The sequence below is a fragment of the Pseudophryne corroboree genome, chromosome 1, assembly GCF_028390025.1.
Source record: "Pseudophryne corroboree isolate aPseCor3 chromosome 1, aPseCor3.hap2, whole genome shotgun sequence".
NCBI classification, from domain to species: domain Eukaryota; kingdom Metazoa; phylum Chordata; class Amphibia; order Anura; family Myobatrachidae; genus Pseudophryne; species Pseudophryne corroboree.
The window spans coordinates 2,399,080-2,415,021 of record NC_086444.1 but is presented as its reverse complement, the minus strand read 5'-3'; the positions used below and the strand labels follow the sequence as shown (position 1 = coordinate 2,415,021).

The 15,942-nt window shown below is 46.5% G+C and overlaps 1 protein-coding gene across 1 annotated transcript in view; it reads left to right on the top strand.

The window, feature by feature from the left end:
• TLN1 (talin 1) overlaps positions 1-15,942 on the top strand; it is a 367,391-nt gene that overhangs the window by 125,230 nt on the left and 226,219 nt on the right. Inside the window, exons 6-8 of the mRNA XM_063957473.1 lie at positions 611-753; positions 837-964; positions 8,058-8,118. Coding sequence (XP_063813543.1) covers positions 611-753; positions 837-964; positions 8,058-8,118 — 332 coding nt within the window. The remainder of the gene's footprint in view (positions 1-610; positions 754-836; positions 965-8,057; positions 8,119-15,942) is intronic.

Genomic DNA, 15,942 nt, shown 5'->3' with positions numbered 1-15,942 from the left:
AGACTTTCCTGTTTACTCAGCATTTCCATAATGTCCCTTTAGTATCTCCATGCTTCTGTATTTTATGAAAATCTGTTCTGTACTTCATTATTTTCTGTACTTTATTATGCTATGTATTTGTTAAGCGCCTTGAGTCCTATTGGAGAAAGAGCGCTATATAAATAAAATTATTCTTTTTATTAGCGGTGCCCGGTGTTGGTGCACATTAGCGGAGCCCGATGTTGGTGCACATTAGCGGAGCCCGGTGTTGGTGCACATTAGCGGAGCCCGGTGTTGGTGCACATTAGCGGAGCCCGGGGTTGGTGCACATTAGCGGTCCCCGGGGTTGGGGCACATTAGCGGTCCCCGGGGTTGGGGCACATTAGCGGTCCCCGGGGTTGGGGCACATTAGCGGAGCCCGGGCTTGGGGCACATTAGCGGAGCCCGGGCTTGGGGCACATTAGCGGAGCCCGGGGTTGGGGCACATTAGCGGAGCCCGGGGTTGGGGCACATTAGCGGAGCCCGGTGTTGGGGCACATTAGGGTAGCTCAGTATTGTGCTCTTGATCACTGACCCACATACCCTACCTTTCCCTTAATACATTGCTAACCCTTGGTTTGGTCTCTTGCAGTGAACTGGCTGGATCCTGGGAGGACGCTGCGAGAACAAGGAGTAGATGAGAATGAAACGCTTCTCCTGAGACGCAAATTCTTCTATTCTGACCAGAACGTGGACTCTAGAGACCCTGTACAACTCAATCTGCTGTATGTTCAGGTACATACCAGTGCACACATTAATACCTACCTCTTACACACATGTATTGCCCTTGCAGTGTCCTCTACCGTTTCTTATTGCAGGCACGGGACGACATTCTGAATGGCTCGCACCCGGTCTCCTTCGATAAGGCCTGTGAGTTTGCTGGATACCAGTGCCAGGTGCAGTTTGGACCACACAATGAGATGAAGCACAAGCCGGGATTCCTGGAGTGAGTGGCATGTAGCCCTGGGGGCGGGGAGTAACTGGTACTGCCATACATGTAACCCTGGGGAGGGGGAGTAACTGGTACTGCCATACATGTAACCCTGGAGGGGGGGAGGGGGAGTAACTGGTACTGCCATACATGTAACCCTGGGGAGGGGGAGTAACTGGTACTGCCATACATGTAACCCTGGTGGGGGAGGGGGAGTAACTGGTACTGCCATACATGTAACCCTGGGGATGGAGGGGGAGTAACTGGTACTCCCATCATGTAATCCTGGGGATGGAGGGGGAGTAACTGGTACTGCCATACATGTAACCCTGGGGATGGAGGGGGAGTAACTGGTACTCCCATCATGTAATCCTGGGGATGGAGGGGGAGTAACTGGTACTGCCATACATGTAACCCTGGGGAGGGGGAGTAACTGGTACTGCCATACATGTAACCCTGGTGGGTGAGGGGGAGTAACTGGTACTGCCATACATGTAACCCTGGGGAGGGGGAGTAACTGGTACTGCCATACATGTAACCCTGGAGGGGGGGAGGGGGAGTAACTGGTACTGCCATACATGTAGCCCTGGGGGCGGGGAGTAACTGGTACTGCCATACATGTAACCCTGGGGAGGGGGAGTAACTGGTACTGCCATACATGTAACCCTGGGGGCGGGGAGTAACTGGTACTGCCATACATGTAACCCTGGGGAGGGGGAGTAACTGGGTAATGCCATACATGTAACCCTGGTGGGGGAGGGGGAGTAACTGGTACTGCCATACATGTAACCCTGGGGAGGGGGAGTAACTGGTACTGCCATACATGTAACCCTGGGGATGGAGGGGGAGTAACTGGTACTGCCATACATGTAACCCCGGGGATGGAGGGGGAGTAACTGGTACTGCCATACATGTAACCCCGGGGAGGAGGAGTAACTGGTACTGCCATACATGTATCCCCGGGGATGGAGGGGGAGTAACTGGTACTGCCATACATGTAACCCTGGGGATGGAGGGGGAGTAACTGGTACTGCCATACATGTAACCCCGGGGATGGAGGGGGAGTAACTGGTACTGCCATACATGTATCCCCGGGGATGGAGGGGTAGTAACTGGTACTGCCATACATGTATCCCCGGGGATGGAGGGGGAGTAACTGGTACTGGCATACATGTATCCCCGGGGATGGAGGGGGAGTAACTGGTACTGCCATACATGTAACCCCGGGGATGGAGGGGGAGTAACTGGTACTGCCATACATGTAACCCCGGGGATGGAGGGGGAGTAACTGGTACTGCCATACATGTAACCCCGGGGAGGGGGAGTAACTGGTACTGCCATACATGTGACCCCGGGGAGGAGGAGTAACTGGTACTGCCATACATGTAACCCCGGGGATGGAGGGGGAGTAACTGGTACTGCCATACATGTATCCCCGGGGATGGAGGGGTAGTAACTGGTACTGCCATACATGTATCCCCGGGGATGGAGGGGGAGTAACTGGTACTGGCATACATGTATCCCCGGGGATGGAGGGGGAGTAACTGGTACTGCCATACATGTAACCCCGGGGATGGAGGGGGAGTAACTGGTACTGCCATACATGTATCCCCGGGGATGGAGGGGGAGTAACTGGTACTGCCATACATGTGACCCCGGGGAGGAGGAGTAACTGGTACTGCCATACATGTAACCCCGGGGATGGAGGGGGAGTAACTGGTACTGCCATACATGTATCCCCGGGGATGGAGGGGGAGTAACTGGTACTGCCATACATGTGACCCCGGGGAGGAGGAGTAACTGGTACTGCCATACATGTAACCCCGGGGATGGAGGGGGAGTAACTGGTACTGCCATACATGTATCCCCGGGGATGGAGGGGGAGTAACTGGTACTGCCATACATGTAACCCCGGGGAGGGGGAGTAACTGGTACTGCCATACATGTGACCCCGGGGAGGAGGAGTAACTGGTACTGCCATACATGTAACCCTGGGGATGGAGGGGGAGTAACTGGTACTGCCATACATGTAACCCCGGGGACGGAGTGGGAGTAACTGGTACTGCCATACATGTGACCCCGGGGAGGAGGAGTAACTGGTACTGCCATACATGTAACCCCGGGGATGGAGGGGGAGTAACTGGTACTGCCATACATGTATCCCCGGGGATGGAGGGGGAGTAACTGGTACTGCCATACATGTAACCCCGGGGATGGAGGGGGAGTAACTGGTACTGGCATACATGTAACCCCGTGGAGGGGGAGTGACTGGTACTGCCATACATGTATCCCCGGGGATGGAGGGGGAGTAACTGGTACTGCCATACATGTAACCCCGGGGAGGAGGAGTAACTGGTACTGCCATACATGTAACCCTGGGGATGGAGGGGGAGTAACTGGTACTGGCATACATGTAACCCCGTGGAGGGGGAGTGACTGGTACTGCCATACATGTATCCCCGGGGATGGAGGGGGAGTAACTGGTACTGCCATACATGTAACCCCGGGGAGGAGGAGTAACTGGTACTGCCATACATGTATCCCCGGGGATGGAGGGGGAGTAACTGGTACTGGCATACATGTAACGTGGCGAGTCCTGCCGCTCTCCGGTGGCCATATTGCTGTTACAGTGGTATCAGTCCCGCGTGATGTAAATGATCTGCATATGTATATACAGATTATGCCTATAGTATAGCACCCACCCCTCCTGGTACAGTGTCAGAATACTGGTATATTATTATTATTATTACAGTTTATTTATAAGGCGCCACAAGTGTTTTGCAGCGCCGTACATAAACACACATTAGAACAACACAGGGTATACAGAACTTTACATCACAGGTAACAATCAGCAGCGCAGTTCTCAGGACACAATACAGCCAGGATGTCAGGAAGCACAGGAGTAATCAGCGTACAACTGGGGGCGGGCAGCCACTGGAAGAGACAGACAGTAACGAGCAGGAGGAGAAGTATAGACGGTCACCGAGCAGGAGGAGATGTATAGACGGTCACTGAGCAGGAGGAGATGTATAGACGTTTACTGAGCAGGAGGAGATGTATAGACGGTCACTGAGCAGGAGGAGATGTATAGACGGTCACTGAGCAGGAGGAGATGTATAGACGGTCACTGAACAGGAGGAGATGTATAGACGGTCACTGAACAGGAGGAGATGTATAGACGGTCACTGAGTAGGAGGAGATGTATAGACGGTCACTGAGCAGGTGGAGATGTATAGACGGTCACTGAGTAGGAGGAGATGTATAGACGGTCACTGAGCAGGAGGAGATGTATAGACGGTCACTGAGCAGGAGGAGATGTATAGACGGTCACTGAGCAGGAGGAGATGTATAGACGGTCACTGAGCAGGAGGAGATGTATAGACGGTCACTGAGCAGGAGGAGATGTATAGACGGTCACTGAGTAGGAGGAGATGTATAGACGGTCGCTGAGCAGGAGGAGATGTATAGACGGTCACTGAGCAGGAGGAGATGTATAGACGGTCACTGAGCAGGAGGAGATGTATAGACGGTCACTGAGCAGGAGGAGATGTATAGACGGTCACTGAGCAGGAGGAGATGTATAGACGGTCACTGAACAGGAGGAGATGTATAGACGGTCACTGAGTAGGAGGAGATGTATAGACGGTCACTGAGCAGGAGGAGATGTATAGACGGTCACTGAGTAGGAGGAGATGTATAGACGGTCACTGAGCAGGAGGAGATGTATAGACGGTCACTGAGCAGGAGGAGATGTATAGACGGTCACTGAGCAGGAGGAGATGTATAGACGGTCACTGAGCAGGAGGAGATGTATAGACGGTCACTGAGTAGGAGGAGATGTATAGACGGTCGCTGAGCAGGAGGAGATGTATAGACGGTCACTGAGCAGGAGGAGATGTATAGACGGTCACTGAGCAGGAGGAGATGTATAGACGGTCACTGAGCAGGAGGAGATGTATAGACGGTCACTGAGCAGGAGGAGATGTATAGACGGTCACTGAGCAGGAGGAGATGTATAGACGTTTACTGAGCAGGAGGAGATGTATAGACGGTCACTGTGCAGGAGGAGATGTATAGACGGTCGCTGAGCAGGAGGAGATGTATTAGACGGTCACTGAGCAGGAGGAGATGTATAGACGGTCACTGAGCAGGAGGAGATGTATAGACGGTCACTGAGCAGGAGGAGATGTATAGACGGTCACCGAGCAGGAGGAGATGTATAGACGGTCACTGAGCAGGAGGAGATGTATAGACGTTTACTGAGCAGGAGGAGATGTATAGACGGTCGCTGAGCAGGAGGAGATGTATAGACGGTCACTGAGCAGGAGGAGATGTATAGACGGTCACTGAGCAGGAGGAGATGTATAGACGTTTACTGAGCAGGAGGAGATGTATAGACGGTCGCTGAGCAGGAGGAGATGTATAGACGGTCACTGAGCAGGAGGAGATGTATAGACGGTCACTGAGCAGGAGGAGATGTATAGACGGTCACTGAGCAGGAGGAGATGTATAGACGGTCACTGAGCAGGAGGAGATGTATAGACGGTCACTGAGCAGGAGGAGATGTATAGACGGTCACTGAGTAGGAGGAGATGTATAGACGGTCACTGAGTAGCAGGAGATGTATGGACGGTCACTGAGCAGGAGGACATGTATGGACGGTCACTGAGTAGCAGGAGATGTATAGACGGTCGCTGAGCAGGAGGAGATGTATGGACAGTCACTGAGCAGGAGGAGATGTATAGACGGTCACTGAGTAGGAGGAGATGTATAGACGGTCACTGAGTAGCAGGAGATGTATGGACGGTCACTGAGCAGGAGGACATGTATGGACGGTCACTGAGTAGCAGGAGATGTATAGACGGTCGCTGAGCAGGAGGAGATGTATGGACAGTCACTGAGCAGGAGGAGATGCGTAGATGGTCGCTGAGTAGGAGGAGATGTATAGACGGTCACTGAGTAGGAGGAGATGTATAGACAGTCACTGAGTAGGAGGAGATGTATAGACAGACGGTCACTGAGTAGGAGGAGATGTATAGACGGTCACTGAGTAGGAGGAGATGTATAGACGGTCGCTGAGTAGGAGGATAGCAGGAGATGTGTAGTCTGTCACTGAGCAGGAGGAGATGTATGGACAGTCACTGAGCAGGAGGAGATGCGTAGATGGTTGCTGAGTAGGAGGAGATGTATAGACTGTCACTGAGTAGGAGAGAGCTGTAATTGAGGTGTGATAGAAGAGGACTGTGAGAACAGGAGGGAAGAGGGCCCTGCTCCAAGGAGCTTACAATCTAAAGGAAGAGGGAGACAGATAGGTGACGTGATGTACAAGCAAGCAGAAGGTGGCCTGGTGTTAGGAAATAAGCGAGGCAAAGATGGCCAAGGCATGAGGATGGTAGAGCGATCTCAAGACTGGGTTATGCGGAAGGGTAGGATTTGATGAACAGGTGAGTTTTCAGTGCCCGTTTGAAGCTTTACAAGGTCGGGGAGAGTCTAGTGAGCTTGTTCCAGTGCAGGGGGCAGTGCGGGCAAAATCTTGGATTCACGCATGGGATGTAGTGACCAGGGTAGACAAGAGGTAACAGTCATTGGCCGACCGTAGTGGGCGGACGGGAGAGGAGGTTGGAGATGTAGGGAGCAGTGGAATTAGAGAGCACCTTGTATATGAGGGTGCGGAGTGTGAAGAGGATTCTGTAGGGGAATGGGAGCCAGTGCAGGTTTTGACGGAGGGGAGTGGCAGATCTGGAGTGGCGGGAGAGGAAGATAAGTCTAGCTGCGGAGTTGAGAACAGATCGGAGTGAAGTGAGATGGGAGAATGGGAGGCCAGTGAGGAGAATGATGCAATAGTCGAGCCGCGAGATGACTAGTGAGGGGATGATAAGTTTAGTCGCTTGATGCAAGCGATGTTGCGTAGCTGGAATCAACAGAATTGGAGAGGGAGGAGTCAAGAGTGACGCCCAGGCAGTGGAGTTGGGTATTGTAGAGTATGATAGTGTTGTCAACAGCGAAAGAAATATTGGGGTGGTGGAGACTCTGGATGGGAGAAAGATGAGGAGTTCAGTTTTGTCCATGTTGAGCTTCAGGGAGCGCTCAGACATCCAGGAGGAGATGGATACCCGAGACAGTACAGAGGGAGAGAGGCAGGAGAGGAGGTATTGGAGGCCGAAGGAGCTTATGAGCGCACCCAGGCAAGAGGTGTACAAGGAGAGGAGCAGGGATCCAAGGACAGAACCCTGGGGGACACCAACAGGGAGGGTAGAAGGGTGTGAGGTGGAGCCAGAGGCAGACACCATGAATTAGCCGTTAGCAAGGTAAGAGGTGACCCAGGCAAGGGCAGTGCTAGAGAGGGTGCGGAGGAGGAGAGGATGATCCACAGTTTGGAAGGCAGGAGAGAGGTCCAGGAGGATAAGCAGAGAGAAGTGACCCCTGGATCTGTCGAAAAGCAGGTCATTGGTGACTTTCACCAGGGCAGTCTCAGTGTAGTTGGTGAAAGACAGATTGAAGAGGATCAAGGATGGAGTGGTCCGAGAGGTAGCTGGTGAGACTGCTGAATCCCAGCCGCTGAAGTAGTTTGGAGGCATATGGGAGAAGAGAGATGGGACGGTAGCTAGTGGGTGAGGGAGGGTCATGGTTGGGTTTTTTGAGAATAGGTGAGATCAGAACATGTTTGAATGGTGAGGGAAAGAGGCCGGTAGAGAGTGAGAGGTTGAAGATGTGAGCGAGGTGGGAGCAGGCAGTGGGGGAGAGGGAGCGGAGGAGGTGGGAGGGGTTCCAGGGGGCAGGTAGAGTGGGAGTGGATAGGATGAGGGAGTGGACTTCTTTGTCTGTGGTTGGCGGCAAGGAGCATAAGGAGGGATGTTATGTGGTGGGGGAGGGGGTGCTGCCAAGGGGAGATGGGAGGAGGTTTCGTGGTGGATTGCCTCAACTTTTGAGAAAAAGGAGGCAAAGTCAGTGCAGTGAGGGAGGGTGGGAGAAGAGGAGGGGGGGGGGGGTGTGTGCAAAGGAGAGTGTGGAAAGTATTAGAGGTGGCTGAGATTGGAGGACTGAGAAGAGATGAGTGATTGACATGTCTGTATACTGATTATGCTATCCTGATGCCATGTTCCTGCAGGTTAAAGGATTTCCTGCCTAAGGAATACATCAAGCAGAAAGGAGAACGGAAGATCTTTCTGGTGAGTCCGCCCCCCCAGGTGTACCGTTCATGAGGCAGAGGAATGTGTGTAGTGTGTATTGGTGGTCATTCCGAGTTGTTCGCTCGGTAATTTTCCTCGCATCGCAGCGATTTTCCACTTAATGCGCATGCGCAATGTTCGCACTGCGACTGCGCCAAGTAAATTTGCTAAGCAGTTAGGAATATTACTCACGGTCTTTTCATCGTTCTGGTGATCGTAATGTGATTGACAGGAAGTGGGTGTTCCTGGGCGGAAACAGGCCGTTTTAGGGGCGTGTGGGAAAAAACGCTACCGTTTCTGGGAAAAACGCGGGAGTGGCTGGAGAAACGGAGGAGTGTCTGGGCGAACGCTGGGTGTGTTTGTGACGTCAAACCAGGAACGACAAGCACTGAACTGATCGCACTGGCAGAGTAAGTCTGGAGCTACTCAGAAACTGCACAGAGATGTCTTATCGCAATATTGCGAATCTTTCGTTCGCAATTTTAAGATGCTAAGATTCACTCCCAGTAGGCGGCGGCTTAGCGTGTGCAATGCTGCTAAAAGCAGCTTGCGAGCGAACAACTCAGAATGAGGGCCATAGTGTAATATAGGATGAGGCAGCGGAATGTGTGTAGTGTGTGTGTGTATAGTGTAATATAGGATGAGGCAGAGGAATGTGTGTAGTGTGTGTATAGTGTGATATAGGATGAGGCAGAGGAATGTGTGTAGTGTGTGTATAGTGTAATATAGGATGAGGCAGAGGAATGTGTGTAGTGTGTGTGTGTGTATAGTGTAATATAGGATGAGGCAGAGGAATGTGTGTAGTGTGTATATAGTGTAATATAGGATGAGGCAGAGGAATGTGTGTAGTGTATATAGTGTAATATAGGATTAAGCAGAGGAATGTGTGTAGTGTGTGTATAGTGTAATATAGGATGAAGCAGAGGAATGTGTGTAGTGTGTATATAGTGTAATATAGGATGAGGCAGAGGAATGTGTGTAGTGTGTGTATAGTGTAATATAGGATGAGGCAGAGGAATGTGTGTAGTGTGTGTATAGTGTAATATAGGATGAGGCAGAGGAATGTGTGTAGTGTGTGTATAGTGTAATATAGGATGAGACAGAGGAATGTGTGTATAGTGTAATATAGGATGAGGCAGAGGAATGTGTGTATAGTGTAATATAGGATGAGGCAGAGGAATGTGTGTAGTGTGTGTATATAGTGTAATATAGGATGAGGCAGAGGAATGTGTGTATAGTGTAATATAGGATGAGGCAGAGGAATGTGTGTAGTGTGTATATAGTGTAATATAGGATGAGGCAGAGGAATGTGTGTAGTGTGTGTATAGTGTAATATAGGATGAGGCAGAGGAATGTGTGTATAGTGTAATATAGGATGAGGCAGAGGAATGTGTGTAGTGTGTATATAGTGTAATATAGGATGAGGCAGAGGAATGTGTGTAGTGTGTGTATAGTGTAATATAGGATGAGGCAGAGGAATGTGTGTAGTGTGTGTATAGTGTAATATAGGATGAGGCAGAGGAATGTGTGTAGTGTGTGTATAGTGTAATATAGGATGAGGCAGAGGAATGTGTGTAGTGTGTGTGTATAGTGTAATATAGGATGAGGCAGAGGAATGTGTGTAGTGTGTATATAGTGTAATATAGGATGAGGCAGAGGAATGTGTGTAGTGTGTGTATATAGTGTAATATAGGATGAGGCAGAGGAATGTGTGTATAGTGTAATATAGGATGAGTCAGAGGAATGTGTGTAGTGTGTATATAGTGTAATATAGGATAAGGCAGAGGAATGTGTGTAGTGTGTGTGTGTATATAGTGTAATATAGGATGAGACAGAGGAATGTGTGTAGTGTGTGTGTATAGTGTAATATAGGATGAGGCAGATAAATGTGTGTATAGTGTAATATAGGATGAGGCAGAGGAATGTGTGTAGTGTGTGTATAGTGTAATATAGGATGAGGCAGAGGGATGTGTGTAGTGTGCGTATAGTGTAATATAGGATGGGGCAGAGGAATGTGTGTGTATAGTGTAATATAGGATGAGGCAGAGGAATGTGTGTAGTGTGTGTGTGTGTATAGTGTAATATAGGATGAGGCAGAGGAATGTGTGTAGTGTGTATATAGTGTAATATAGGATGAGGCAGAGGAATGTGTGTAGTGTATATAGTGTAATATAGGATTAAGCAGAGGAATGTGTGTAGTGTGTGTATAGTGTAATATAGGATGAAGCAGAGGAATGTGTGTAGTGTGTATATAGTGTAATATAGGATGAGGCAGAGGAATGTGTGTAGTGTGTGTATAGTGTAATATAGGATGAGGCAGAGGAATGTGTGTAGTGTGTGTATAGTGTAATATAGGATGAGGCAGAGGAATGTGTGTAGTGTGTGTATAGTGTAATATAGGATGAGACAGAGGAATGTGTGTATAGTGTAATATAGGATGAGGCAGAGGAATGTGTGTATAGTGTAATATAGGATGAGACAGAGGAATGTGTGTAGTGTGTGTATATAGTGTAATATAGGATTAGGCAGAGGAATGTGTGTAGTGTGTGTGTATAGTGTAATATAGGATGAGGCAGAGGAATGTGTGTAGTGTGTGTGTATAGTGTAATATAGGATGAGGCAGAGGAATGTGTGTAGTGTGTGTATATAGTGTAATATGGGATGAGGCAGAGGAATGTGTGTAGTGTGTGTATATAGTGTAATATAGGATGAGGCAGAGGAATGTGTGTTGTGTGCGTATAGTGTAATATAGGATGAGGCAGAGGAATGTGTGTAGTGTGTATAGTGTAATATAGGATGAGGCAGAGGAATGTGTGTAGTGTGTGTATAGTGTAATATAGGATGAGGTAGAGGAATGTGTGTAGTGTGCGTATAGTGTAATATAGGATGAGGCAGAGGAATGTGTGTAGTGTGTATAGTGTAATATAGGATGAGGCAGAGAAATGTGTGTAGTGTGTGTATAGTGTAATATAGGATGAGGCAGAGGAATGTGTATAGTGTAATATAGGATGAGGCAGAGGAATGTGTGTATAGTGTAATATAGGATGAGGCAGAGGAATGTATGTAGTGTGTATAGTGTAATATAGGATGAGGCAGAGGAATGTGTGTATAGTGTAATATAGGATGAGGCAGAGGAATGTGTGTATAGTGTAATATAGGATGAGGCAGAGGAATGTATGTAGTGTGTATAGTGTAATATAGGATGAGGCAGAGGAATGTGTGTAGTGTGTGTATAGTGTAATATAGGATGAGGCAGAGGAATGTGTGTAGTGTGTGTATATAGTGTAATATAGGATGAGACAGAGGAATGTGTGTAGTGTGTGTATAGTGTAATATAGGATGAGGCAGAGGAATGTGTGTAGTGTGTATAGTGTAATATAGGATGAGGCAGAGGAATGTGTGTAGTGTGTATATAGTGTAATATAGGATTAGGCAGAGGAATGTGTGTAGTGTGTGTATATAGTGTAATATAGGATGAGGCAGAGGAATGTGTGTAGTGTGTGTATAGTGTAATATAGGATGAGGCAGAGGAATGTGTGTAGTGTGTGTATAGTGTAATATAGGATGAGGCAGAGGAATGTGTGTAGTTTGTGTATAGTGTAATATAGGATGAGGCAGAGGAATGTGTGTAGTGTGTGTGTATAGTGTAATATAGGATGAGGCAGAGGAATGTGTATAGTTTAATATAGGATGAGGCAGAGGAATGTGTGTAGTGTGTGTGTGTATAGTGTAATATAGGATGAGGCAGAGGAATGTGTGTAGTGCGTATATAGTGTAATATAGGATGAGGCAGAGGAATGTGTGTAGTGTGTATATACTGTAATATAGGATGAGGCAGAGGAATGTGTGTAGTGTGTGTATAGTGTAATACACACATTCCTCTGCCTCATCCTATATTACACTATATACACACTACACACATTCCTCTGCCTCATCCTATATTACACTACACACATTCCTCTGCCTCCTCCTATATTACACTATACACACACTACACACATTCCTCTGCCTCATCCTATATTACACTATAAACACACTACACACATTCCTCTGCCTCATCCTATATTACACTATACACACACACTACACACATTCCTCTGCCTCATCCTATATTACACTATACACACACTACACACATTCCTCTGCCTAATCCTATATTACACTATACACACACACTACACACTTTCCTCTGCCTCATCCTATATTACACTATACACACACTACACACATTCCTCTGCCTAATCCTATATTACACTATACACACTACACACATTCCTCACATTCCTCTGCCTCATCCTATATTACACTATACACACTACACACATTCCTCTGCCTCATCCTATATAGTGTAATATAGGATGAGGTAGAGGAATGTGTGTAGTGTGTGTATATATAGTGTAATATAGGATGAGGCAAAGGAATGTGTGTGTGTGTATATAGTGTAATATAGGATGAGGCAGAGGAATGTGTGTAGTGTGTATATAGTGTAATATGGGATGAGGCAGAGGAATGTGTGTAGTGTGTGTATATAGTGTAATATAGGATGAGGCAGAGGAATGTGCGTATAGTGTAATATAGGATGAGGCAGAGGAATGTGTGTAGTGTGTATAGTGTAATATAGGATGATGCAGAGGAATGTGTGTAGTGTGTATATAGTGTAATATATGATGAGGCAGAGGAATGTGTGTAGTGTGTATATAGTGTAATATAGGATGAGGCAGAGGAATGTGTGTAGTGTGTGTGTATAGTGTAATATAGGATGAGGCAGAGGAATGTGTGTAGTGTGTGTATAGTGTAATATAGGATGAGGCAGAGGAATGTGTGTAGTGTGTGTATAGTGTAATATAGGATGAGGCAGAGGAATGTGTGTATAGTGTAATATAGGATGAGGCAGAGTAATGTGTGTAGTGTGTGTATATAGTGTAATATAGGATGAGGCAGAGGAATGTGTGTAGTGTGTGTATAGTGTAATATAGGATGAGGCAGAGGAATGTGTGTAGTGTGTGTATAGTGTAATATAGGATGAGGCAGAGGAATGTGTGTAGTGTGTGTATAGTGTAATATAGGATGAGGCAGAGGAATGTGTGTAGTGTGTGTATAGTGTAATATAGGATGAGGCAGAGGAATGTGTGTAGTGTGTGCATAGTGTAATATAGGATGAGGCAGAGGAATGTGTGTAGTGTGTGCATAGTGTAATATAGGATGAGGCAGAGGAATGTGTGTAGTGTGTATATAGTGTAATATAGGATAAGCAGAGGAATGTGTGTAGTGTGTGTTTAGTGTAATATAGGATGAGGCAGAGGAATGTGTATAGTGTAATATAGGATTAGGCAGAGGAATGTGTGTAGTGTGTATAGTGTAATATAGGAGGAGGCAGAGGAATGTGTGTAGTGTGTGTATAGTGTAATATAGGATGAGGCAGAGGAATGTGTGTAGTGTGTGTATAGTGTAATATAGGAGGAGACAGAGGAATGTGTGTAGTGTGTATAGTGTAATATAGGAGGAGGCAGAGGATTGTGTGTAGTGTGTGTATATAGTGTAATATAGGATGAGGCAGAGGAATGTGTGTAGTGTGTGTATATAGTGTAATATGGGATGAGGCAGAGGAATGTGTGTAGTGTGTGTATGTAGTGTAATATAGGATGAGGCAGAGGAATGTGTGTAGTGTGTATAGTGTAATATAGGATGAGGCAGAGGAATGTGTGTAGTGTGTGTATAGTGTAATATAGGATGAGGCAGAGGAATGTGTATATAGTGTAATATAGGATGAGGCAGAGGAATGTGTGTAGTGTGTGTATAGTGTAATATGGGATGAGGCAGAGGAATGTGTGTAGTGTGTGTATATAGTGTAATATAGGATTAGGCAGAGGAATGTGTGTAGTGTGTATAGTGTAATATAGGATGAGGCACAGGAATGTGTGTAGTGTGTGTATAGTGTAATATAGGATGAGGCAGAGGAATGTGTGTAGTGTGTGTATAGTGTAATATAGGAGGAGACAGAGGAATGTGTGTAGTGTGTATAGTGTAATATAGGAGGAGGCAGAGGATTGTGTGTAGTGTGTGTATATAGTGTAATATAGGATGAGGCAGAGGAATGTGTGTAGTGTGTATATAGTGTAATATGGGATGAGGCAGAGGAATGTGTGTAGTGTGTGTATGTAGTGTAATATAGGATGAGGCAGAGGAATGTGTGTAGTGTGTATAGTGTAATATAGGATGAGGCAGAGGAATGTGTGTAGTGTGTGTATAGTGTAATATAGGATGAGGCAGAGGAATGTGTGTAGTGTGTGTGTATAGTGTAATATAGGATGAGGCAAAGGGATGTGTGTAGTGTGCGTATAGTGTAATATAGGATGGGGCTGAGGAATGTGTGTGTATAGTGTAATATAGGATGAGGCAGAGGAATGTGTGTAGTGTGTGTATAGTGTAATATAGGATGAGGCAGAGGGATGTGTGTAGTGTGCGTATAGTGTAATATAGGATGGGGCAGAGGAATGTGTGTGTATAGTGTAATATAGGATGAGGCAGAGGAATGTGTGTAGTGTGTGTGTATAGTGTAATATAGGATGAGGCAGAGGAATGTGTGTAGTGTGTATATAGTGTAATATAGGATGAGGCAGAGGAATGTGTGTAGTGTATATAGTGTAATATAGGATTAAGCAGAGGAATGTGTGTAGTGTGTGTATAGTGTAATATAGGATGAGGCAGAGGAATGTGTGTAGTGTGTATATAGTGTAATATAGGATGAGGCAGAGGAATGTGTGTAGTGTGTGTATAGTGTAATATAGGATGAGGCAGAGGAATGTGTATAGTGTGTGTATAGTGTAATATAGGATGAGGCAGAGGAATGTGTGTAGTGTGTGTGTATAGTGTAATATAGGATGAGGCAGAGGAATGTGTGTAGTGTATATAGTGTAATATAGGATTAAGCAGAGGAATGTGTGTAGTGTGTGTATAGTGTAATATAGGATGAGGCAGAGGAATGTGTGTAGTGTGTATATAGTGTAATATAGGATGAGGCAGAGGAATGTGTATAGTGTGTGTATGTAGTGTAATATAGGATGAGGCAGAGGAATGTGTGTAGTGTGTATAGTGTAATATAGGATGAGGCATAGGAATGTGTGTAGTGTGTGTATAGTGTAATATAGGATGAGGCAGAGGAATGTGTATATAGTGTAATATAGGATGAGGCAGAGGAATGTGTGTATAGTGTAATATAGGATGAGGCAGAGGAATGTGTGTAGTGTGTGTATAGTGTAATATAGGATGAGGCAGATGAATGTGTGTAGTGTGTGTATAGTGTAATATAGGATTAGGCAGAGGAATGTGTGTAGTGTGTGTATAGTGTAATATAGGATGAGGCAGAGGAATGTGTGTAGTGTGTATATAGTGTAATATAGGAAGAGGCAGAGGAATGTGTGTAGTGTGTATATAGTGTAATATAGGATGAGGCAGAGGAATGTGTGTAGTGTAATATAGGATGAGGCAGAGGAATGTGTGTAGTGTGTATATAGTGTAATATAGGATGAGGCAGAGGAATGTGTGTAGTGTGTGTATAGTGTAATATAGGATGAGGCAGAGGAATGTGTGTAGTGTGTATAGTGTAATATAGGATGAGGCAGAGGAATGTGTGTATAGTGTAATATAGGATGAGGCAGAGGAATGTGTGTAGTGTGTGTGTATAGTGTAATATAGGATGAGGCAGAGGAATGTGTGTAGTGTGTGTATAGTGTAATATAGGATGAGGCAGAGGAATATGTGTAGTGTGTGTGTATAGTGTAATATAGGATGAGGCAGAGGAATATGTGTAGTGTGTGTGTATAG